The following is a 25,331-nucleotide window of genomic DNA, read 5'->3' as shown; positions in this document are numbered from 1 at the left end:
GCCATTCTATAACCGAAGATGAGCTAAAAGAAGCCATTCGGTCCCTCCCACATAATAAAGCCCTAGGAACAGATGGACTCCCGGGTGAATTTTATAAAGAATATAGTGACTTGCTCTAACAGCAATGTACCCGGAGCATATGAGATGGGGCTCTACCACCATCATTAAGGGAGGTGTTACTAATTACCCTACTTAAGACGAGACTCCGTGTGACTCTTACCGTCCACTGTCCCTTAATAATTTAGATGCCAAAATATTAGCAAAAATAATAGCTCTATGATTGCAACCCTTAATGCAGCAATTAGTCCATTCGGATCAATCTGGGTCCATCTCAACACACTCAACGACACATAACCTGCGAACCATTTTTGCGTTGTTCCACTAAGTACAACCAGACATACCCACAGCTGCCGCCCTAATGGACGCAGCTAAAGCATTTCATTCAGTAGAATGGCTATTTATGTTTTCTGTTTTGCAAAAGATGGGATTCCCGAAATCATTTCTGCGCTTGATCAAGTTGTTTTATACAGACCCATGTGCTAGACTCTGGATTAATGGCATCACAGCCACTCATACGCATATATAGAGGAACATGACAAGGGTGCCCACTTTCACCCCTATTATTTACCCTGGCACTTGAACCACTAGCATGCAAAATCCGGCAAAAGCACGCAACTACAGCATCACAGTTCCAATAACAGCCAGTAAGCATATCACTTTATGCAGATGATATGGTTTTATATGTGCGCCATTCGGAAGAGAATGAGTAGGCTTTGAATTCAAGCCCACTCATACGAGTATGTGCGGTTTGAACACTTTGCAGGACTGACCATTAACTGGACCAAATTCATGGTGATTCCCCTGATATCTGCTACAGCACAAACCCCATTAGAATACCCTCTACAGTGGTGAACAGAACCGGTTAAATACTTAGGGGAATCGTTACATCGAGACTCTGAATTAGTAATACGCAAAAAATATGGCACTGCCCTCACAAAATTAGGTTAGGTAGCCAGATGTATTAGGCTGCCACTTTCAATAGCTATACAGAAGATGGTGATTTTACCCTGCTTCTTCATCTATTCACAAACATATACCGGTTGTACTCGCACAACAGTTTTTCATAAGACTACGTGCATGCATGACTACACTTACATGGGCTGGCAAGCAGCCCAGGGTGGGGTGGAAGGAACTAACCAGGCCATATACACAGGACTTGCAACTCTATTATTATTGCACTCGAGCACAGCATGCGCACTATTGTATACACTTGCATGCATATCTGCCTCATGTTGCGATGGAGAGTGATAGTACTCATCCTACTCCCCTGGCTGTTCTCTTGTCGGAGTCGAAGCTATACACTCCACGTGTCGAAACTAACCTGGTACGCAACACAATAGCAGCATGGTACACACTGACAAAACGAGCTAATAAATTCCCAGTATATGCTCCGGCCTTGCCGCTATAACACCCTCAAATAACGGTAACGCAAGAGAATAAAATGCAACTACTCCTGTGGGATATGGGCATGCATACAAAGGGTGATATAGTCCCCAATGGTCAATTTATATCACAAACGGACGCTATGTCCGCAGCACATCGCCCACCACTGATGCTATTTGCTTATCTCAGACTGCGTGCAGCACTGAGAGATAGCTATCCTACCTTCCCTAATGAGCCGCCAACACATAATGCTCTACAAATATTATTCACATCACCAACATGTCAACGTCTCCGAACTAAATTATACAACTCAGCCCAACAGGAGCAATTTCGAGAAGAAGAGCGGGCTTTGCAAAGATGGGGAAACACACTAGAGTCCGCTATCTAAAGAAGATTGGGGATACTGTTGCGCACTTACACAGGTACTTCTGCCCAAATGTAATCAACGGTTTGCTTATTGGGGCTATACAAAGTGAAACCAGTCCGGAGGCGTAAATTAATAGCTGTAGCTCTACTTTTGGCCAAAAGACTAGTTGCCATGAAGTGGGGAAGTAAGCAGGCACCACAATTTAAAATTTGGATTATGGCATGACTTATTGTAGTGAGCAGTTGGAGGTCTATGCAGAGGCGCTACCTGAAGCATCGCGCCCTAAAGACTTTTGGGGCTGTTCATACAGATCTGAGCAAGCAGATGAATAGCCACCTAGTTCAGAACAAAGTGTACTGGAGACTTTTTGCACCCTGCAATTAAAGTAGCGGTGATGGTCATTGAAAATTGAGAATTATGTAGCACTCGCAAATATATTGTTTATTACCGGTGCTGACCGGTGTTAACTGCTAACAAGATTGTCTTCCCTGTGTGTCCTGGATACAGGGAATACAACCTTAATATGTGATATATTACCACCCTGTGATATGTTAATTGCACTGTGATATGTGACCGATCATTAATACAAAATATTTTTCTTTTAAAACCTTTTCTGTACTGAAAGCTACTTATGTTATAGGAATAGAATGTTCAAAATATGCTGCGGAAAGCCATCTTATGCCAGGGCCATCAAAGTAACATAGTATGCACAAGAAAGCCATTTAATATTGGCTCCATCTATTAGTTAGAATGCCAGTAATATATTCGAGAGGGCCGCCAAATGCCAAGACCTCTTGTAATGCGTAGAATATCTTCAGTGTTCCAAAAAAAGACCCTTTATGGCTCAGCCACCATAGACTTCTTAACTGTAGCAGTTTTCCAGTGTTTTCATTCCAAGCAATACAGTAAGAAAAGACTGAGTTGGCTTTACTGGGATTCAAACTTGTGCCCTGCCAGTAGACCAGTTGTCATCAGTAAATTATTTTACTGGCTGAGCCACCATGTCTGTTTTGAATAATCGCAATACTCCATTGAGGGGCGCTATGATGCCTAACATGCTCACACTATACCATTGTGGGCCACCTTATGCAAAGAGACCCTGGGGTAAGGAGTGGTGAACACTAGGTGGAAGGGCACAAGTGTTTTTCCACTCAAGCCTCCCACAAAACAATTGGCGCTACCATCCCCCATGCCACAGCTAGTCCAGTCAGTGCTTCACCAATCTCTTGTCCTCCTTTGCTTCTGTCCACAATCACCTGGGGTACCGCAGTAGCGGGTGGGTACGCAAGTTGCTATCAACCTTCTGTATGCGAGATTCATGTTTGCCCTATCTGAAACACGTAGTGATAGATTCCTTACCTAAGAATTACCCCCAGGCATTAGACTGGATCCGGGAAGTTTTTTCATCAGCAGGAACCCTGCACGTCCGTAGGCGTCCTCTTGCCGCTCCGCATGCGTCGTTGGCGCCGGGATGACTTTGCAGCTACTTAGACGCACGCGCTGACGTCAGTTCTTTCTTTTTCCGCACCAGCTAGTACAGCAAGTACCCCCAGCCACTTTTTGACTGAGTTTTACGAGGCCTTTTATCTTGTCTTTTTGAGTCGATCAACTCCTGGTGTCGTAGGGATGCCCGGGTTCAAGAACTGTGGAGACTGTCACCGCATGATTTCGGTGACGGATCCACACCCCGTGTGTCTCTACTGCCTGGGGTGCGATAGACGCCGGTTGACCTAGTGACACCTCCATCGGCGCCGATCTCTCCGGCACCGCTTACGACGTTGCCTGCTCCTCGGGACGCACGCTGTCGTCAGTTTTGTAGACGACTTTCCGCACCAGGAACGCAGAGCCATGCAAGAAACTAACCACTGGTGCCATGAAACTAGGGCCCTGAAAGGGATAACCTTAACCCTAGAAATCTTCGCAGAACGGGGAGGATGGGTGGGGCGGTAAGGAATCTATCACTACTAATGTTTCTTACAGATATATTGTTGCCAAAGGTAAGTAACTTGTGCATCTGAAAGAAACACGTAGTGATAGATTCCTTACCGTGGAATAGATACCCCAGCAATACCAACCCCGGTGGCGGGTCTGCGAACCAAGATCACACCAGAAAGTCCTGAGAACAGAACGGCCAAAGAAGCCGTCTCTCAGGACTTGGATGTCGAGGCAGTAGTGCTTGGTAAACGTGTGCAGTGCGGCCCACGTAGCTGCCTGACAGATGTCATGCAAGGGAATGCTGCGTCCCAAGGCAGTAGTGGCTGCCGTCGCCCTGGTAAAGTGGGAGCACAACTCCACCAGAGGCTCCTTTTTAGCCAAGGAGTAACAAGCCTTTATGCTCAGAACAACCCACTGAGAGATGGTCCGCTTGTGCACAGCCTGGCCTTTCTTGGCGCCCACATAGCCAACAAAGAGCTGGTCATCCACCCGGAACTGTTATGTGCGGTCCAGATGGAAAGAGAGCGCACGTTTTGGGTCCAGACGGTGGAGCCTCTCTTCCTCTTTTGAGGGATGAGGAGGTGGAAAGAAGGTGGGCAAAGTGATGGTCTGGCCGATGTGAAAGGCAGTCATAACCTTTGGCAGAAAAGAAGGCTGAGTCCTTAGCACAACTTTGTCCTTATGGACAGAGAGTAAAGGAGGCTTAGAAGAGAGAGCCTGGAGTCGATCGACTCAAAAAGACAAGGTAAAAGGCCTCATAAAACCCAGTCAAAAAGTGACTGGGGGAACTTGATCTTCCTGGATCTGCGCTTGCTGGCGCGGAAAAAGAAAACTGACGTCAGCACGCGTGGGCGCGTCTAAGTAGCTCTGACGTCATCCCGGCGCCAACAACGCACGCGGAGCTGCACTAAGACGCCTACCAATGCGCAGGGGTACTGCTGACAAAAAAACTTTCCGGATCTAGTCTGACGCCTGGGGTAATTCTAAGGTAAGGAATCTATCACTACTAATGTTTCTCACAGATATATCGTTACTGAAGGTAAGTAACTTGTGCTTTAGTGTGACTGTAAGTATGGGCCCCTTGATTAATGGACAGTGCCTATGTCTTTACATGGTGATATGCCATCTGTTGCAAGCCCTGCGCTTTCACAGAGACCAGGGTGAGTTTATGGCTGGCTGCAACATCTTCAGGAAATGGTCGATCACTGCCTGTGAACGTTCACCCATGTGCTAAGCCTTGCGCAGCACAGACGCAAATGTGTACTTGTATTGCAGGGTAGGTGGGAGGACTGCACCATCACAGCTGCTTGTGGGCAACGTCCATGAAAGGCACCGCCATGCCTGCAACCTACTGGGGGATTCACCAGGTTTGCAGTTGACTAATCCACCAGTGCCCAGGTTTTCTCTTCACCCACCAGGGTTTCCCCTAGGTGGCATGCTTCATCATAGGATTCTTCCCTAACCCGCTACGGAAAGGGGCGAGCTGCGACCGATTGATACATGGGGGTACTGATAGTATCTATGCCTATTCAGAATGCATAAATATCGGTGTGTTTTTTTATATGTATAAATACTTGAGTTAAAAATATCTGGCTAGAGAAGGATAGAAGTCGAAAATGAAACCCCTTCAGTGCTGCGCGAATTTCGCTGCAGTGCTGAAGGGTTTAAAACCGTATTGGCTCATGATGGAAATGTTCCGTCATCAGCACCGGAGCACCGACGCTGATGACAGAACCGTTCCGTCATGAGCATGCAAGGGGTTAATCTTTTGCCTCTTTCTCCTCCCTCTTCCTCCACTCATGTATATTCCATGCTCCATGTAAATATATATTTTTATACAATAAAAAATTACAGAAATAAAAAAAAAAAATATATCTGGCTAGTAGGAAAAAACGTTATTTATTGGTTCGATATGGTTAGAAAATGGGGAGGGTGAGTTACTACTGGGATGATGTCCCCAAGTTTATCTGGTCAACTAGTTTCAAGCCCTAACCCAAGGCTTTTTATCATGACCTAAGGCAGTTACTCCCTGTTACCACTCCTTCAGTCGTCGAGATATCTTTTTTTCAAGTGAGAGTAGAGATAGATAAAATAGAAATAAATACATTCAGCGCCTAGTCAGTCTGTTCTTATGCTATATGTAATTAGCCTCAATCAGGCTTCATGAGTCCAAATGGGGATAGGAGGGACGCCTGTAGGCACACTTTCCTCGAGGCTACTCCCTCGCTACGGATTAACCGTCCGCCCGTGGCTCCGAAGATGTGTGCTTAGCAATGATCCTATGGTCTAAAACATTTAGCTGCTGGTTGGATTTGATTGTGGATTTGCAAGTTATTTTGCTGGGTAACTGATGAGATGTGTTTTATATGTCTTTATTTTTGTCGCTCTGCACGCCAAAGGAGAACTCTGTTTACCTTAAGGTGTGTGTGACAGATGTAGTACACCGTACAGGGTTCTCCCCAACCCCGTATAACCACTACCTCGACACACACCTGTGCATGCACGGCAGCCCCACTGCTACTTCAGAATCCCAAGAATACAGAGCACAATGAAAGACCCTGATGGAAGGAAATTTAGAAACGTTGTTAATACCATATTTGAAATGTCCACGTTTTCTCATGGAACCTCTTACATAGCCAAATGAAACTGTTTGGATATGGGTTAAAAATGTCTATACCGGACTTTTGTCTACTACTATTTCTTCCTGGGGAAGTATTTTACTGCAAATTAGAGTGGCTAAGGACAGAATAGCCTACGTATAACTTCTCTTTTAATAGAAGTTTATAAAGATTGCAGTCTGTTGTGAACCTCTTCTGCCTGGTGTCGTGATCACAACAGGTCTCACTTTGTGCAGAACGTTTCCAAGATTTTCTTAGTTACATTTAACATTGCTACACGTTAGTCAGCGGGCCGCGGGCACAGCCTGTTGAACAATGTCTTCCCTCGCCGTTTGCAAGTAGTTTGCTGGTTTATGATATATGATTTGCTGGTTGGTGGTGCTGTTTGCGTTGGCTCTTCCATATGTGCTTGCACTACCATTGGCCTGCCAATCATGCTTCCTCGATGAATAATGTTGCCTAGTGTTTTTGTTTTCCAGGGAAGTGGTGTTTGTAAAATAGAGATGATGATGGTGTAAAATTCTAATTTTGTTTGTATTTTCCATTCCAGGTTCCAAAATGAGTTGCTTTACATTTATCAAGGTCTTGATGATCTTATTCAACCTTATCATTTTTGTGAGTATTGCACACTTTTTTCTTTATGGAGGAGGATGCTTGTTCCTTCTTGTGTACTCTGTGTTCTGTCTGTTTCCTCTGCTGCGATTACCTGCACCAGCACACCTGTCACATTGGCACATTTGCGATTGGCTGTTGTAGGATCCTGTTGAGAATCTAGCAGGAGAGCACGTGTCCTAATAACATGTATAAAAAGTTGGTCACCGGGGCAGGTACTTTAGCGGGCTCCTTCAAAGACCACTGCCATGATGTTGCTGTTTCGAGATAGTCTAAGTTGGCATACTTTAAAATACGCTTTGTAAAACTGAATTATCTTATAGTGTATATAACCGTGTATAGGTACCAGAGTATGTTACTCTATCCTACTCTTTTTATCTGCCAAGTCAATAGGGTAATGTCACTGGAACACCAACAGTGTACATCTCACGTCAGTTTCTCTTGCAGTGTGTTTGGTTAGCTTGATTTGACTTGTTCCGTGTCCGATTCCACAAGAGGCATGGCCTGTTCTTCAATATCTCCCAGACCATAAATAGTGAATGTGGACATGTCCCCCTTGGAGTATTAATGTGGCAGTCTTTGGGTTCATTCAGGTTGTGGTCTGAGCATGTGAGTAGGACTGAGTGGAGGTGCAGCCACACCGGCGGTTACTGGTGTACAGTCTACGTTGAGAGTTTGAGCTTCTCAACACATACACGCCAACCTCTCCCTGAAAAAAAGGTTCACTATGTGTCCATACATGCATTACTTTTATTGAATCGCTGTGACATTAACTTTCTCTAATGAAGAGGGGAACGTGTTTAAAAAAAAATTGTTCTATGCACACTCATGCATGTTCTCCAACATTTATGTATTTAATGAAAAAACATCCAGTCACCTCCTTGTATGAGGATGGGTGATGTGTCCGGATGCGGTCACTAGTACAGGTAAAAGGAGTGCACGGCATTCATAGACCTCACAAATAGGCATTAGTGTGGAACCCCAAGAGGTATAAGCATTGATCACCACACATATCTGGTCTAACCCAGGTCCTCAAGTGTGTGAGGGGTGTGTGCACCTCACATACAAACGTGCACAAGTACCAGCACGGATCCTTCAAAGGCATAATCCGCATTTAACTTTAATTTAACTGATCTTTAGTACATGTCCTCAACCGGTCTTAGAAGTATATATCACATGTACGGGCACTAGCACAGGTCCTCTGAAGGAATAAGCAGTTTTTACCACACACAGGCTCTAGCACAGATCCTCAAAAGTGCAAGGAAGTGTGCATCACACACACACTGGGCACTAGCACAGGTCTTCGGAAGCAATACACAGGATTCACCTCATATGGGCTTGAGCATTTCCTGAACTGCTGGGTCACGACCTACTGATGGGTTGCAATCAGGGGCAGCTCCTCATCTAAGGCGAGGAGCGCTGCCCCACTGCTCTTTGAGCAGGAAAAATAAAATGATAATAACGTAGTTACCATTTTATTTTTGGCAGGTCGGGGGCTGGGTTAGGTTGTGACGGGGCTGGAGGTATGGGGGGGGGGGGAGTAGTTTGAACACTCCACGTGAGCACAACTGCTTGGCTGGCCGTCCTGGCCCGGCCAAAGAGTCATAACCACTTTGCATGTTCCCCACCAGGCTACATTACACATCCTGGAGGGGAACATGCCCAGGCCCCCAGTACCACAACGCTGCATAGCAGTGTTGTGATTGGCTTAAGGGAGCTAATGGCAGCCTCGGTGTTTCCTGGTTCTGGAGAAGCGAAAGAGAGATATGGCTGGCAAACGACACAAGTGGTGGTTTTTTTTATTTTGTCCGCTGCCCCCCACCCCCTCCACCCTCATTCCCTGCCAGCCGCTGTTGGTTGCAAGCTAATTTTAAGTAGTTAGTGAAAGTCATTTTAAATGCAAGTAATCCGATTTTTGATAATGGTTTTCAATGTTAAAGGTAAAAAAGCAGTATTAAAAAATAATTACATTAAAAAAATCATCCCGCTTCATGTCCCTTAATAGTAGGGGGTAAGCAAAAGTTTGTTGCAAAAATTGGGTCAGGGTTCTAAAGTTTAGGAAGCACTGGTCTGGAACGTTTTTATCACTGCATGGGCACTACCACAGATCATGAAGTGTGTGAAGCACCGTCAACCACACACACACAAACATACATGAGCATTAGCACAGATCTTCGGAAGAGAAAAGAAGTGTACACATACGTAGTAGGGTAATGGTACAATGGTTGGTTAGTCGAGCGACATTTACTTGAGGGTACGGATCTAGTCATTATTCTCTAATAGCCAGCAAGAACTCTTAAAAGAAGCAGAAATAGGTCACTGGCAGTGTTTATCAAGGAGTGGCTAGCAAGTGCAAATCTGTAGGTGTTTGACCGGCCTGTTTAATGATCTCAATTACAACATATGACCTTATCTAGTCTACAGGAAAATATTAAATTCTAGTAGTTGAGCCCAATTTGCATGGCTGTTGAACTTTGTTTATTCATATTTATTGTGCTATAAACATGATTATATAAACCAAATCTGTACCTAACATCAGAACTACATGTAAATACTTTGGGAGGTAGGCGGATTTTTTTTATTTTTTTAGGTAAGATGAATTTTGACGTTTGATGTTCACCGGTCTAGATACACAAATACTAAACATAGCAGGCAAATGATTCAATATGTAGATATCAGTATATTGATTTTAGGGAGGCGTGTCAGGGCATAGGTGAAGTGAAGTGTTTTTTGTTTTCATCATTAATTAATTTGCAGATTTCAGAGATGAGACTTTAAGGCTATTTTGAAGGTGGTGAGAGAGGAGATGTTGTGTAATTCAGCTGAGAGTACAATTCAGAGTAACTAGAATGAGCGACTTGTGAGGCAGGTCAGGGAGTTTTAGAGGAGAAAAGGATGTTTTAGTTAGTTGAGCGACAGGTACTTGCGGGTTCAGATCTAGTCAGCATTCATGATATGTAGTAGGGAGATAACTCATTTAAAGCTTTGAATCCAGTAATAAGCCGCTTGTAGGAATGCCTGATGTTTGCAGATAACCTGCCAGTTTGGTGCTATTAGTAGGGTTTGTGGGTTTCCTGGGAAGCTTGTTAGCGTTCTTGTAGCAGAGTTTATAACTGTCCAGCTGTAGGAATGAGTATTGAGGAAGGCAAACTGGTAATGTATTGTAGTAATTTACCACTCTTGTGGCGCTATAGCCTTGTGAAAAGAGATCTCATATTTCAAAAAGCAATAGTGTAATATTACTGCTGGTAACATTATTAGTACACATGTAGTTTGTAAATACCAAAAATTAGTAAAGGTAGTACAGCAAGAGTTAACTTACACATAACTTTACCTTTGTGAATCAGATCCTAAGTGTAAAAAATATTTGGTACTTCTTTTAGAATAGGGATTTCTTTAGCATCATATGCGCAAAAGGGTAGATAATGGTTGCATCTTTATGCCTGTGCACACGCTCTTCCTTTAACTAACTTGCACAACCCTTGCTTTAAGCTTCAGTAAATATAAGATCTAATCTTTAGCATATAACAAATAAACATGTGCACAAGCAGCTTTTGTTATCTGACGTCATAAGATCTTTCCGCTGCCAAGACTTCCATTAGGTCTACCACTCGTATGACCTGTTTCTGCCAGGCAGAAGGAGCATCAGGCAGTTTATTTGTGTTTGATCCCCCTTTGAGAGGTTCTGGTGTGTCCCTAAAAACAGTTTCTGAACTCGATCCAGTTTTGATCACATTGTGCGCTGGTGGCATCGCACATACAAATAAACATATCTTATCCTCTTACACCTTTATCGAATCTAGTGTAATGGCCATTATACTGAACCGTCGCAGGTTGGACCTCTGCCAAGTGCAAGAGTCTCTACTGAGACACTAGGAGCTTGTGGAGGCGGGCTTACATGTTACAGAATGTGAAAATTTACCTTTGTGCCTGTGCCTCTGAGAGGCTGCTAGACTATGCTTAGAGTCAGTATGGCCAGGGACTAACGAACATCCCCCTCCCCCGCCTTGTGTAAACCAACATTTATTAAAATTGGACATACAAAGAGGATTTCTTTGGAGGCGGGGGGGTCGTCAACCTCCCGGCCGTATTTATTAAAAACATACAAATCAAATAAAATTGAAATAAACAATATTTACAAAATGTTATTACGCAGAAAAACGTATGTGACATTAGATTACAATTCATGTACACAGATATCAGATGGCTAACCTTAACATACTTCTAATACAAAGTATTTCCTATCCGAAACAAATATCTGAATCATAATCACACATTAATGATTTTCTGTGTATCCTATGGCAAGGTGTCTGACTAACTGGTGTCCGATCCTTATCTATCAGCCACGCCCTCCCGTAGGAGTGCGCATGTGCAGATGGCCCGTTTACCGAGAGGGTACCCCCCCCCCGGTTACCCCCGTACGCCGTTTAGTGACGTCATTATGCCCTTGCGGGGTGGCTAACCAGTCTAAAGAAAGCGTGACTCCCCCGCATCCATCCAGCCAACCAAATGTACCGCCCCTGGAGTTCTAGGAGAGACCACTTGTCCCTCCCCCTGGGCGACCCCATTCAAGAATAGCACCGCCCCTTAAGGACCTTAAATTGACTGCTCACCAATCTTGACCTTACCACCAAAGGCCAGCGTAGTTGCCCGACTATCTGCCTCCCCCTCCCCCCCTCCTATCCTCCTAGACTGAAAGGTCATGCCCTGCTTTAACACCCCCTTACCAAGCCATAATGTTCTCCAATAAGATCTCATTGCCTCCTCTAGTCATATGGACCCCGTCTTTTAAGAAGCACGGTTTCCCCCTGATACACCCATGCGCTATGTTTTGCAGCTAAGGTGACCTAAACAATTTCTCAATTGTATTGTTAATCCTCTTTACCGAGTGATTCAACGCTTTTACAGAATCTCCTCCCCTCCCATTTGAATCTGGGTATCATCTGGGACCAAACTATGGTGGAGCCCTTGCATGTCTTAGCTAACCAGCCTAACTCAGAGATTATCTCCTCATCAAGACCCTTCTCCCCAAATTTGCCAGCTTGTTCCCGCCCAAATGCAAGATCACGACTGTGGGCCGCGGACTGTATCTGTTCAACAGATCTGCAACAAACCACCTAAACTGACTGAGGCAGAGACCCCCTTTACCATGGAAAGATAACTTGAAACCATCCTGCTCAGCTCTCTGTCTGTAGTTAACCGCAAGAAAAACAGATTTCATGCGCCGTAGATACGAATGACCAATAACCCACACAACTTGTGCTCCTTTGTCCTGTGGATGTGGCAGCCATTGCGAAGAATCTTGCTGTTGATATGCTGACGGCAGTTTCCCTCCTGAGTGACAGGTTAGAGAAACTGAAATATAAGCAAACAAAGAGGACAAGCATCAGTCTACAGTTGTCTTGACACTCTCACACATGTGCAGCCCCACATAGCGCTTGTAACCATTAGAAGACCATCTTCCAATTATTTTTACACTGTTGCTGTGCAAACCTCTAGCTGTTGCCTCAGTGGCAGTCCCTATCCGGAATGAATGTGTTCCAAAGTTTTTTGGATCCAAACCAGTCCTGCCGATAGCCATGGCCAATACCCTTTTAAATTGGAACTTGGTGAGCGGGGTACCGTCAGTATGCATTAGTAGTGTCTCCCCTGCTGTACTATTCCCCTGTTGGAGGAAGGCCTCTAGGTGCATCAATGGGCAGCATGGGTTGCCTTGCGCCCGATGAAGTACGAACTCTTCACCATGGGCTTCTTGGTCAGTTTTAGATTTTTTAATGGTTATTAGCAGTGTGCTGCCCTGCATCTTTGTGTGCTCCAGCTGAAGCCCACCTAGCACATCCTGTTTGTTGTGCGCCACTAGTTCCCCTACTCTAAATGCCCCATAGAAAGCTAGTGTAAAGGCAGCTCTGAACAATAATGCCTCTCCTGGTGAGCTGCAAATGCCACCCAGGGCAGTTAACAGTGATACCAGCCGCTCTAAACCTATCGGTTGCCTTGTGTCTGGGTCGGCTCCCCGGAGGCGCCGCCGTCCTTTTAGAGCCTTCCTCACAATGAAACTATTCGTGGGGTCCCTGGTGGCCTTGATCTGCGCAAAGAAAGAAACTGCTGCTACATGAAGCCTAGCTGTCGCCGCAGAGCGCCCCTCTTTATTCAAAGCATCTAGATACTGGAGGAATGCCCCTGACTTATGCCAGCTATCCGCCCAATCCTGTCCCAAAAAAGTGCAGTAAGAACAAAACGTCCTTCGTAAGCTTTCCTGGGCACTAGACAAGCTGCCACGAGGGTCTGTAGTTGGGGGCACCAATCTGCCAGAGTGCTTTCGGGAAGTGTGTTGGTGTCGCCTCTGCAGATGGTAAGTGTTCCCTGAAAACCTGCATCTTGAAGCGAGAGAGTGCGTCAGCTGCATTATTTAGCACATCCGGTACATGTTTAGCCTTAAACTGTATGTTCAGTTTCATGCACAACAGCACTATCTCTTTCAACAAGCGGAGGATAATTTTACACCGAGCAGCTTGTTGATTGATACATTCTACCACTGTCATATTGTCTGACCAGAAAATCACAGATTGGTTACCCAGCTGATGAGGTCAAACGGTCAGAGCCACCCAGATGGGAAAGAGTTCCAGGAAACCTATATTGACTGTCAGACCACTCTCGCTCCACCAATTCGGCCAATGCTGAGCCTCTCATGCTCTCCCGCATATGGCACCAAATCCCACAATGCCCGCGGCGTCAGTCCATAAACCTAACTCCGCTGACATAGTGGGTGGCCCGGACCACACTACCCTGCCATTGAAACCCTCCAGAAATGCGCTCCAAATCCGCATGTCCTGGCGAACCTCAGACAACAGTCTGGTGTGATGTTGTTTTTCCTTTAGTCCCGTCATGGCCTGCGAGATCAAACAGGAGAATGGACGTGCCATAGGCATTACCCTTAGTACAAAATTCACTGGCCAACAATCTGTTGTAACTGGTGTAAGGTTACTTTAACCATTGCCAAACATTTCTGGAGTGCTGCCCTAAATTTCTGTATTTTTTCTTCAGATAACCTAAAACATCCCTGTACCAAGTCCAACTCAATGTCTAAGAATTCTATTGTGGTTGCTGGACCAACCGTCTTCCCTGATGCCAGAGGGACCCCAAAAGTCCACATGAGCACGCAAAATTCCTGCAATGGGCAGGCGCATTCCCGGGAGCCCGCCGACCCCAGAGAAAGTCATCCAGATAATGCATGACATACTGGTGTCCTGTCGCCTGTCTCAGAGCCTATTCCATAAATGAACTGAATTTCTCAAAGTAAGCACAGGACACAGAACAACCCATGGGCATGCACATATCATGCACACTCACTATCCAGCCATCCTCTCATCCCCAAAGGACCCCCAACCCCCCTCTCCCCAGCTCCCAAAACACCCCTAGCTACCAATCCGCCGCCCTTAGAGATCCACCCCAGTCTCCCCAACCTTCCTTGCTCTCCCAATCTACCAAACATGCATCCTCTCGCTCCCCCTTTCCCCCTACCCCCGTCCTCCCCATCACTCCCTAACTTCAAGTACTCAGCCCCCCACTCATCCCAAAAGGAATCACACCCCCCCTCACCCCAGTTCCCAAACCACAACTAGCACTCAGCCCCTTCCCCGCAGAGATCCTCCCCCCTACAGAGATCCTCCCCTCCTATCCTCCTCGCCCGAGATGGCGCATCGCCTCAACCTTATTGAGGCGCAGATCGCGACCCTGATCCTAGGCCTGAAAGAAACCCTATCTGCCTTAGGGAATCTCCAGATGCCCTCCCCTCCACCCCACATCCCTCCTCCCCCCCCGCCCCAGGAATGACTATCCCAACACCATCCAGGTCCACCCACACCCAGGTTCCCTGCATCCTCGCACTAAGGGCCTGACGGAACCACGAACAATCATTCCCAGAAGAACTACCAACTCCCTCTCTCCCCAGGAAGTGAGCGCACTCGTCGCCTCGTACGAACTCCCCCCGAACCAGTCAGCCCAGGCTCCACGCACGAACTCGACTCTCACCTCTTCGATACAAGTCATCACCGGAGTAGGTAGAAACCCCCCCCCCCCCTCCCCCAGCAGAGCCCCGAGACCTCCACCGTTTCTTTCCTCCATACCCAGAGCCAAACCCGACAAGATAAAAGCGAAAGAAGTCCCCCCCCCCCCCCATGAACTGTATGCTTATCAACAGCCGGTCCGCAGTCAAACATGCAACGGAAATAGCCAAAGCCATCCTCTCCCATGACCTGGATGTAGCCTTCATCACGGAAACATGGCTAAACACCCTATCTCTCCCCATTCTGGACATGCTGGTCCCTCCCGGTTTCTCAATCATCCGTAAAGACAGACCCCTACACAAAGGTGGGGGCATAGCAATTATCCACAAAAATGACCTCTCCAGCTCCGAACCTCCCTCCGGCCTGTACAGTTCCTTTGAATGCCTGTCAGTCAACATCAAATCTCAATGTCAGAGCTCACGTCAATGCCATCTCCTATACCATCCCCCAGGCAACTCCAACTAATTTAGAACTCAACTGTCAGATCTCATCACCCAATCAACTCTTAACAGCGACGACACTCTAATTCTAGGCGACCTCAACCTCAGATGGAACGAATCCAATAACCCGCTGATTCAATCTCTCAACTCCCTTCTGCAAGCCAACGATCTGATCCAACACTGCTCAGAGGAAACGCACTACAGAGGAGCGACCCTGGATGCCATCATTGCGAACAAAAATGCAATCTCGATTGATCACATCATCCCGGTGGACTGGTCAGACCACCACATCATTCTCTTTCATATTACTCAGCAGGCCCTATCCCTCCCTCCCACCCACCCAAGCCCCCCCCAAGTGGGTCAGGAACACTTCCAGAATCCCCCGAGACAAGCTAGAAGAAGGTCTCAGCTCACTCCTCCCGAACACGAAGGAGTCCCTCTCAACCTCAGATCTCACCTCACTCTACCATTCCAACCTCGAGCTCGCCCTGGATCACCTCTGAAACAAAAAAAACCCGAAGCATCCCCTCCAGGTCTTGGTTCTCGACTGACATTAATGAGGAAAGAAGACATCTAAGATCCTTGGAAAGAACCTGGAGGACCAACCCTACCGCCCTCCATCGGGATCAACTCAAGACAGCTCGCAAAAACTATTATACCCACATCAAAAGCAAAAAGTCATCCTTCTTCTGCTTCGCCCTAGATAACGCCAAAAACCGCCCCAAAGAACTCTTCGTCATCATCAGGAATCAAACTTCCATCCCTAAGGCAGCCAACATAGTAGCATCCAAGACCCTGTGCGAAAACTTTGCTAGTTTCTTCAATGAAAAAATCGCCAAAATTGATCGCTCATTCAGCACGAATCCTACACCATACCTCAACCCCCCCAGTAACCCCGTCTATCCGTTGGTCTTCCTTCCAGCCGATTAAGGAAGAATTGATAAGCAATCTTATCGCTGCCGCTAAACCCTCATCTCATTCCCTCGATCAACTGCCCTCGAGACTGACAAAGGATATGAAACTCACTCTAGCCCCAATCTGGGCCAAGATCATCAACAGCTCCTTGAAAGAGGGCTTCATCCCCGACTGCCTCAAACTAGAGCAAGTCACTCCTCTTCCAAAAAAAAAACCTGGCCTTGATCTCACTGACCTGAACAACTTCCGCCCGGTCTCAAACCTTCCGTTCCTAGCCAAAATTCTTGAAAGATGCGTGCTTGCACAATTAACCCAACATCTGGAGATTTCCAATCTATTGGACCCGCACCAATCAGGGTTCAGGAAGGGCTGCAGCACCGAAACTGCAATCCTAAATGTCCTAGATGATCTGCACATGTCACTCGACTCCAACCAATGCAGCCTTCTCATCCTCCTTGACCTCTCGGCTGCGTTCGACACTGTGGATCATTCCCTCCTACTTAATGCCCTCCGAGAGAGAGCGGGCATCGAAAAGACAGTCTTAAAATGGTTCTCCTCTTTTCTTAACAACCGCACCCAAAAAATAAAGATCAACAGCTTCGAATCTGACCCCCTCCCCGTCAGCAGAGGAGTCCCCCAAGGGTCAGTACTCTCTCCACAACTCTACATCTACATGGAACCCCTCACCTCACTTCTAAGGAACTCCAACATCCCATTCCACCTTTACGCAGATGACACTCAACTATATTTGAAAACCACCTCGATAGCAGACATTCACAGACTAAATGCGACACTCATGGAGGTCCAACAGTGGCTCACAGCCAACCACCTCAAACTGAATGAAGAAAAAACAGAAGTTCTCCTAATATCGAACAAAGATGAAAACCCACAAATAGTGGAATGGCTCAAAGCCTTAAATGCTCTCAATGTCTCTCTGACACCAACAAACTCCGCAAAATCCTTAGGAATCACCCACGACTCCAAACTGGACATGAACAAACACATCTCTAAAACCGCCAAAAGCGCATTCCTGAACCTGAAACTTCTATACAAAATTAAACCCTTCCTCCCCCCCCAAAGACCTGAAACAGGCCACCCAGGCACTTGTGCTTTCCAGAATAGACTATGGCATCGCCGTGTTGACGGGAACTGCCAAGGCGCACCTGGAACCGCTCACCTCCACCCTCAACGCAGCAGCAAGAATGGTCACAGGAACAAAGAAATTTGACCACATCTCCCCAGCACTCAAAGAACTGAAATGGCTCCCGATTGTCCAAAGAGCCAACTTCCGCACAGCTTGCCTTACTCATAAAGCCCTGCATACAGGCAAACCGGAATACCTGGCTTCCAAACTCAAAAGGGCGGGTCAGTCCAGGAACCTCAGAAGTTCCAGCACACTTTTACTCATCCCTCTGAAATCACAGAAACGAAAAACATCAAATAAATCCTTTGCGGGGAATGCCCCCAGGATCTGGAACTCCATCCCCCCACATATCAGAATGACTGCCTCCTTCCGGCAATTCAAATCGCTACTCAAAGCCTTCTTCCTTGAACACTCTGGTGCCTAAGAAGAACCTCATACGTGACGGTGGTAGTCCGCTTTCTATCGGAACACAGAACGATTGATTCACACCAGATCACCATCCCTTATTCCGCTCAAGTTACTGTTGCACAGACTCTATTTCCTGCTTGTTGTTGTTTTATCTGTATTTGCTGTGAAGCGCTCTGATACCTCCGGGTCCAGCTAGCGCTATACAAAACTTCAATAAATAAATAAATAAATATCCATATAGAATTTGCCCTGAAATGAAAAACCCAAAAGATGGTGATCTAGAGGGTGGACAGGCAGCAACCGGAAGGCGGATTCAACATCTGACTTGGCCATCAAAGCCCCTGGTCCCAGTACTCTTAGCATATCCACCGCTTGATCAAAAGAGGCATATTTCACGCTATATATGTCTTCATTGATGGCGTCATTTAATGAATTGCCTCTAGGGGCTGACAGATTATGAATTAACCTGAATTCCCCTTTCTCTTTCTTTGGGGCCATGCAATTTTTACTGCTGCCACTCCTGGATGGTTCCTGCCTGACAGTTGATTTTTACATTCTGGAGTCCCTGCGTAGTCCCCTGCCAGAATCCTGAAGCCAGCTACAATCTTCGCCACCATCTTCTGCGCCTCTGCTAATGGGTCATCTCCTACTTCCTTTGCGCCCACTGAAGGCGGTAACATTCCCCCCTTTCCTAACCAAGGGAGAACTGCCACTATCTGCGCTGCCAGCTCCGGTGGAACCCGATTAACTGGCGCTGGCACTAACCCCGGGGTGGGGACCACTGTGTTTGGGACAGGAACCCCCGGTGATGGTATGGGGCTAGGTGTGGGCACCACCGGGATTAGACCTGCGACCAGCGGAATTGTGGTTGGAGGCACTGAAATTGGTGTCGGCACCGGCGTGGCAGGTGCCGGGATCACAGGTATACTTGCCGGAGTCTGAGGAATAGGTATAGGGATCACTGGTGGCACTAGGCTCCCTGAGGGACCCTCCCCCAAAGGTTGCTTTGGATCTTGAGCCTTTTCCTTCATAGCTCTAGCCCACTTGGGGAGTGGGCCCAATTCCCCCCTGGGTTGCGGGGGAACTATTGTTCGCTTGGGCCTGCCTGCTGGCCCAGTCTGTTCATCCAACCTCTACCTGAGCTCCACAATGCTCTTCCCTATTTGTTCTACCTTTCCCCATCTCCTATTCATTGTCGCCATACTACGCATCATCCCTTCCAGCATATGTTCCATGCGGGAACGCTTTGCGCTACGTTTACTGGCCATCTTATGTAAGCCAAAAATTGCCAGGCAACTCACACCCTGATCCGCAATAACACCGCGAGCACAATGTTATTTACCACCTACAAGGGGACCTATCCAGGCCCTTACCTGCGCAAGTTGGGGGTACACAGACTGGCAGTAAGCACCACGCGACTGGAACCGCTCCACACCAGCTAGCCTGGGTGTTGGGAGAGCGAACTCTAGCCCGGCGGCCCTTACAAAAAACCTTCCTGTAACAGCCTAGCAGTGGCATGGTCTGGGTACCTATTTAACCAAGGAGTCATCGCCAGAACGTCAATGGGGGAATGTGTTACCGTTCTTTCCTTCTCTTTATTCCTGTTTCTTCCTCCCTCTATTTCCTGAAAATGAGTTCCCTTTCTTAAGGCATTTTGTTTCTGGGTGAGAGGGTTGATTACAAATGGAACATGCATGTCTGAATTTACACGTGCCTTGGGCCCTGGTGCATGTCCGTCTATTAAAATCCCAACACACCTTTTCGCCCACCCCCGTCCCCTGAACCCGGGGTCGTGCCCCCCGCTTGCGGTGGCCGAAAGGGTTGAGGTGCTTGGGAAGTGTGACCCTTGTTCCAATTTTGGAATGCATTGCCTGGCTGCCCTGGGCCAAACTGATCAAACCATGAGATGGAGTCCACCCGATCCCAGGTGAGTGTAGGGTCAAATTCCTTGGCCTTCCTGAAATTCATGTCATAGTCTTTCCAACCTTCAACCCCATATTTATTATGAGTCATAGTGACCCTGCTCTGATAACATGCCATTTCTGCTTGCAAATTAGGAGAACGTTCAGCTATTATGGCCATAAATACTGAGAATGCCCTAATCCAATTGTTCAGGGTCTCTTCCAGCCTGAATCTGGACATTTTAACCCGCCATTCGTTAGGAAGCATCCAATCCTTCTGCTTCCTGGGATACTCCATTTCCCTATTGTCTACTAGCAGAGAAAACATATTGACATAAGCACCTGACCATATCAATTCTTTCACCTCCTGTGTTACGTGCCTTGCTAAATGCTCCCTCCTAGAGGGTAATACACCTGCTCCAAGCAATGGTAGTGGCACCTCCTTACCTATTTCCCCAGCTCCCGCTGGCGCCGCCATCTTGTCTTTATCAGCTCCACTCTCCTGGTGCGCTGATTGGGGTTCAATAGGATAACTTAGCCCTGGGCCTGGCACCGCGCTTGGGGCAGCTACAATCTTCGCCACCATCTTCTGCGCCTCTGCTAATGGGTCCTCTCCTACTTCCTTTGCGCCCACTGAAGGCGGTAACATTCCCCCCTTTCCTAACCAAGGGAGAACTGCCGCTATCTGCGCTGCCAGCTCCAGTGGAACCTGATTAACTGGCTCCAGATCCAAAGCAACCTTTGGGGGAGGTTCCTTCAGGGGAGGGTCCCTCAGGGAGCCTAGTGCCACCAGTGATCCCTATACCTATTCTGGGGAGTTCTCGGGTGATTTTACCTTGTGAAAAATGCTGAACATACTCTGGAATTTGATGAACTATGTTTGAGAACTGTTTTATCTCATGATTTTCTCAAAGAGGTTATGGAGTGTGTGCCAAAACCTAAAATGGACAGGGTCAGACTGATTTGCATATGGCCATGTCTGAACTGGGGTGGTAGAGTGGGCTAAAGAACGGTGATGGATTAAACCCAGATCTGTTGACTGGGTGTGAGTGTTTGATTGGTTCATATGCTCCGTCCATCACCACCCCCTTTTGTACTGAAACCTAAAATGGAGGCATATTTTTATAAATTCACACTATTTCCATCAGTCGTGTGGAAATAAATTCTGATATTCTCAGAGTAAAACATACTTCCCACAGCAACAGAAGCCTGACAGTTGATTCCCCAGTGTTCTATTGGAGCTTTCCACAGTCTTCTAATGAACAAATGCAGTTCTAACATTCTGTATTTATAGCAAAAGTCAGTCTAACTTTCTCATTTTAGGTTTCTAGAGCACTAACCACAATTTTTATGACAAAGAAACCCTTACTTTATTCATTTACTGCAGTATCCTCTGTAGGAAAAGTATTAAGTTGGATGCCAAGTGTGCCACACTTTTGTCATAAATATAGAATGTTAGCGCTCTAGCCATTCATTAGAACACTAGTGAAGCTGCCGTAGAACACTGGTGAACTAACTGACAAGCTAATATAGTGTCAAAAATATCAAGGACTAGAGTATCGAGAAGATAAGTGAAAATAGGTAAGTTTAGATTTACTATTTTGTATTCCACATCTAGGTACCTTGAAGATCCATATTGTCACGGTACATATGTGTAGATTTAAGTATGGTAAAACTGTGCTTAACCATAGAAACTTACCCTCACAATATTTTTGCTCTCGATATTTTTGGCACAAAATATTTTCCAGACAATATTTTGGAAACGATTTTCCGTCCAAAAACCTTTCTCACCCGATATACTTTTTAAATGCTATTTTCTCAAACTACTAAACTGATTTACACCAAGTAATACATAACATGCTTTCTGAGTGAAGTTCAGAGTTTCTGCCAAATGTGGTTAAGCATTGTTTTTTGACTCTGTGTAAAACTTTCCTTGTAGGAGCTAAAGTGGATGAACTCTTTTTGGAAAGTTTTGTGCAGATTCGTCGAGCAGCAGAAAAGTTATTAAGCAACCAAAAAGGCCTTTCCTATATATTGAAAGTCTGACTCGACTATAAGATGGTCAAAACGCATTACCAGAGCCGAAAATAAACTTGCATATTTGTTTACTTAAGCATGCTGGAGCCTGTTATGGTTTAATGTGTGTGTGTGTATATATATATATATATATATATATATATGTGTATATATATATATATATATATATATATATATATATATATATATATATATATATATATATTGCGCTCATCACAATCCAAATGTCACAGGAAAGAGAAGACAGCACTCGAGGGGTACCATTCGTCACACAGTAGTTTATTAACTACAAGCTCGCCACAGACGCGTTTCAGCACTTGGCCTTCGTCAGTGTGTGTGTTTACACACGTATAACCGGTTCATTTGATATAGGTTACAAAGGTAACACCTCTCAGTCGACATCGACAGAGGACTTCAAATCTCCCAACAAGCGCCATCTTGTAATGGTTAACTATGTATATGGTATCACAATTGCTCATAATGAGTATTCTCAACAAACTCATACCTTGAATAGGTGTATATGCGCGCATGGGAGATATGTAATATATTTCAAGTGATGTATTATACACTGTTAGATATAGCCGTGGATCGGCAATGGTCCTCTAAAATAAAGAGAGGTGACTCTATATACATCCTATTGTACATATTATATACACTAAAGAATTAATTAAACGTGAACATGTCATACATAGTGCAAAAGAGTGTGAGGTTCCAAAAAGGAAGACTGTGAAAATATATCAGTGGTAAATGGTAATCTAGCATGCTGGAGCCTGTTATGGTTTAATGTGTGTGTGTGTGTGTGTGTGTGTGTGTGTGTATATATATATATATATATATATGTGTATGTGTGTGACCAAGGCCGCTTGGACGGCCGAAACGCGTCCTGACATTCGTGTGTGAGAAATAAAAATAATGCTGCACAAAAGTTTGGTCTGCGTCCGTGATTCCGCGTTCTAAGTGGGGAGGATTACGAGTTGGTGCTCATATATATATATATATTACCTACTGGCGGTCGCCAGTAGGTATATATAGTTAGGATTTTTTCTCTATGGGTTTTTTGAAAATTCTATGTCTAATAACTTTGGCGTTTGTGGACGGAATCGGCTGAAATTTTCAGGAAAATGGCACATTTTGTTTCTGAGCAGCCCTTGAAAATTTGGGGGGGGTTCGTCCAGTGGGGGCCGAGAAAAAAGGGGGGTCCCAAAACGTGTTTTTAACATTGAGTTTTCCATAGGGCGGTTGGCCTCACTTTTAGCCCGAACGGCTGAATGGATTTGCACGAAACTTGGCAAAATTGTAGGGACTGGTAGCCCGATGTGCCTTTTGTAGGTCTCAATATATGTGCTCCAGTGGATTTTGAGAAATTAACGTTTAAAAAAAGATATATATCTGTAACAGCGGACCGGTTAGCGCTCTGGTTCGCGGACTTTTCGCGCAACGGAGCTTTGTGAAGCGAAGCTGATTGGTTCTCCGGCGTCTGTCAACATTCCAAACAGTCCGTAGCGGCCGCCATCTTGTCTCTCGGTAGGATCGAGAGACAAGAGGAGGTCAAAACAAAGGGGGAAATAACTATAAGGGGGCATAGTAGATCCTCGCTGACCCCCTAGGTTTGATGTGGAGGTTTTAAAAGGGCCCCGCGGGGCAAAAAAAAATAATAAAAATAATAATTGAACGGCTGAATGGATTTGCACGAAACTTGGCAAAATATTAGGGACTGGTAGCCCGATGTGCCTTTGCTAGGTCTCAATATATGTGCTCCAGTGGATTTTGAGAAATTAACGTTCAAAAAAAGATATATATCTGTAACAGCGCTCCGCTTCGCGTAACGGAGGTTTGCGAAGCTGATTGGTCATTCTGTCACTGGGCTATAGTTGGGCTACATCTGGCTGATATTTGGGCTACATTTGTTTTTTTGTGTGTCTGGCGGCCATCTTTGGGCTACATTGGGCTACATTGGGCTTCATTGGGCTACATTCGGCTAATTAGCAAATAGCTCATCGCAAACTAGGAATGGTAAAGAATCGCTATTTATTCCTTAAAGTTCGCTATTTAGGAAATGCAAATAACTTTTATGATACATATGGCGGTTCATCTCTAACAAGATAAGAAGCATAGGGATAGATTTATGATGACTGGCGCATCACCAGGGATGTGTTAGTCATTCTGTGCCGCTGTTCCGTCACCTATGGTGTGCTGCATTTACAATGCGGCGCATCATGGGGCAAAAACAGCACAGATGCGTGATGTATCTGTGCCGTAAAGGTGGCGCATTGCTGGAGTTGTATCGCAAGTGTGATGAAGCTCCAGCAAGGGTCGGGGGTGCCCCTGTCGCAGGGTTTCTGTTCTCACACAGAACTGTGGACAGAGGATTGGAACCTCGGCGAATTAGGGTGTCCCAAAACTCACGTTAGTAATCAAAAACTATTTAGCAAGCTAGGTACAGTGTCACATTGGATATAACAAACTCTCAATGTTTAGACAATCCAGAATATGAACTTATAGTACCTCAGGATACGTGGAACTCATGAACAGTCGGTCGTTATATATTTCTTAGAAACCAGAACATGGAGTTAAGAAGAACACATGTGTATTTGAAATGTTTATTTACTAATGCCGTCTTCTCAGGCGTAGTACCTTAGATAATAAAAGTACACATATTATCAGTAGCAAAATTACCAGCATAGTTACTAGTACATAAAAAGTGAATGGTGATAGTATGTTAACATGCTGTAAATGAATAAGAGTTAGCAACACTTATAAGCAGCCGCGGGCCGTGGAGGGAGTTACGGTGAGGCAGGGAGGTGGGGAGGGGGAGAAGCAGGGTGGAGAATACAAGTACACATATTATCAGTAGCAAAATTACCAGCATAGTTACTAGTACATAAAAAGCGAATGGTGACAGTATGTTAACATGCTGTAAATGAATAAGAGTTAGCAACACTTATAAGCAGCCGTGGAGGGAGTTACGGTGGGGCAGGGAGGCGGGGAGGGGGAGGGGCAAGGTAGAGAGGGCTCCACCCTGCTTCTCCCCCTCCCCGCCTCCCTGCCCCATCGTAACTCCCTCCACGGCCCGCGGCTGCTTATATCTCACCCTCCCTAATACACATATTATATTATTTGCTAAGAAGGTCTCTTTGTGTTGGTTTAGGGCGTGTCCATACTTTAGTGTCTTAGATTTGAAGGAATCACATCAGCATACACCAGCTCTCTCTTCATGTGAACCGCATCAACTGTTGTGTATGTGTGTTCGGCAAAGCAATATAAAACCCGCCTCATGCCCAGAATTGGCAGAAGTTGCACTTATGTTATGAGTATGAAGTCGTGGAGATCAGACCTCATAACAATTCTGTATCGTGTTGTTCTTGAAACTTTAGCACTCGCTGTACAGATATAGTTTAACAAGTAAAGCAGATAGTAGACCAATAACATATTATTCTCATGTAAA

At 45.8% G+C, this 25,331-nt stretch overlaps 1 protein-coding gene across 3 annotated transcripts in view; it reads left to right on the top strand.

Moving 5' to 3' along the window:
* Nucleotides 1-25,331, top strand: part of TSPAN1 (tetraspanin 1) — a 412,115-nt gene that overhangs the window by 331,021 nt on the left and 55,763 nt on the right. For all 3 annotated transcript variants that reach the window (XM_078671704.1, XM_078671705.1, XM_078671702.1), the window contains exon 2: nucleotides 6,914-6,978. In XM_078671704.1, the coding sequence (XP_078527830.1) occupies nucleotides 6,922-6,978 (57 nt within the window). In that variant the 5' untranslated portion in view covers nucleotides 6,914-6,921. The remainder of the gene's footprint in view (nucleotides 1-6,913; nucleotides 6,979-25,331) is intronic.

This window comes from Lissotriton helveticus, chromosome 1_2 (assembly GCF_964261635.1).
Source record: "Lissotriton helveticus chromosome 1_2, aLisHel1.1, whole genome shotgun sequence".
NCBI lineage: Eukaryota > Metazoa > Chordata > Amphibia > Caudata > Salamandridae > Lissotriton > Lissotriton helveticus.
The sequence above is the reverse complement of the archived record's forward strand: the minus strand, read 5'-3'. Positions and strand labels throughout refer to the sequence as shown.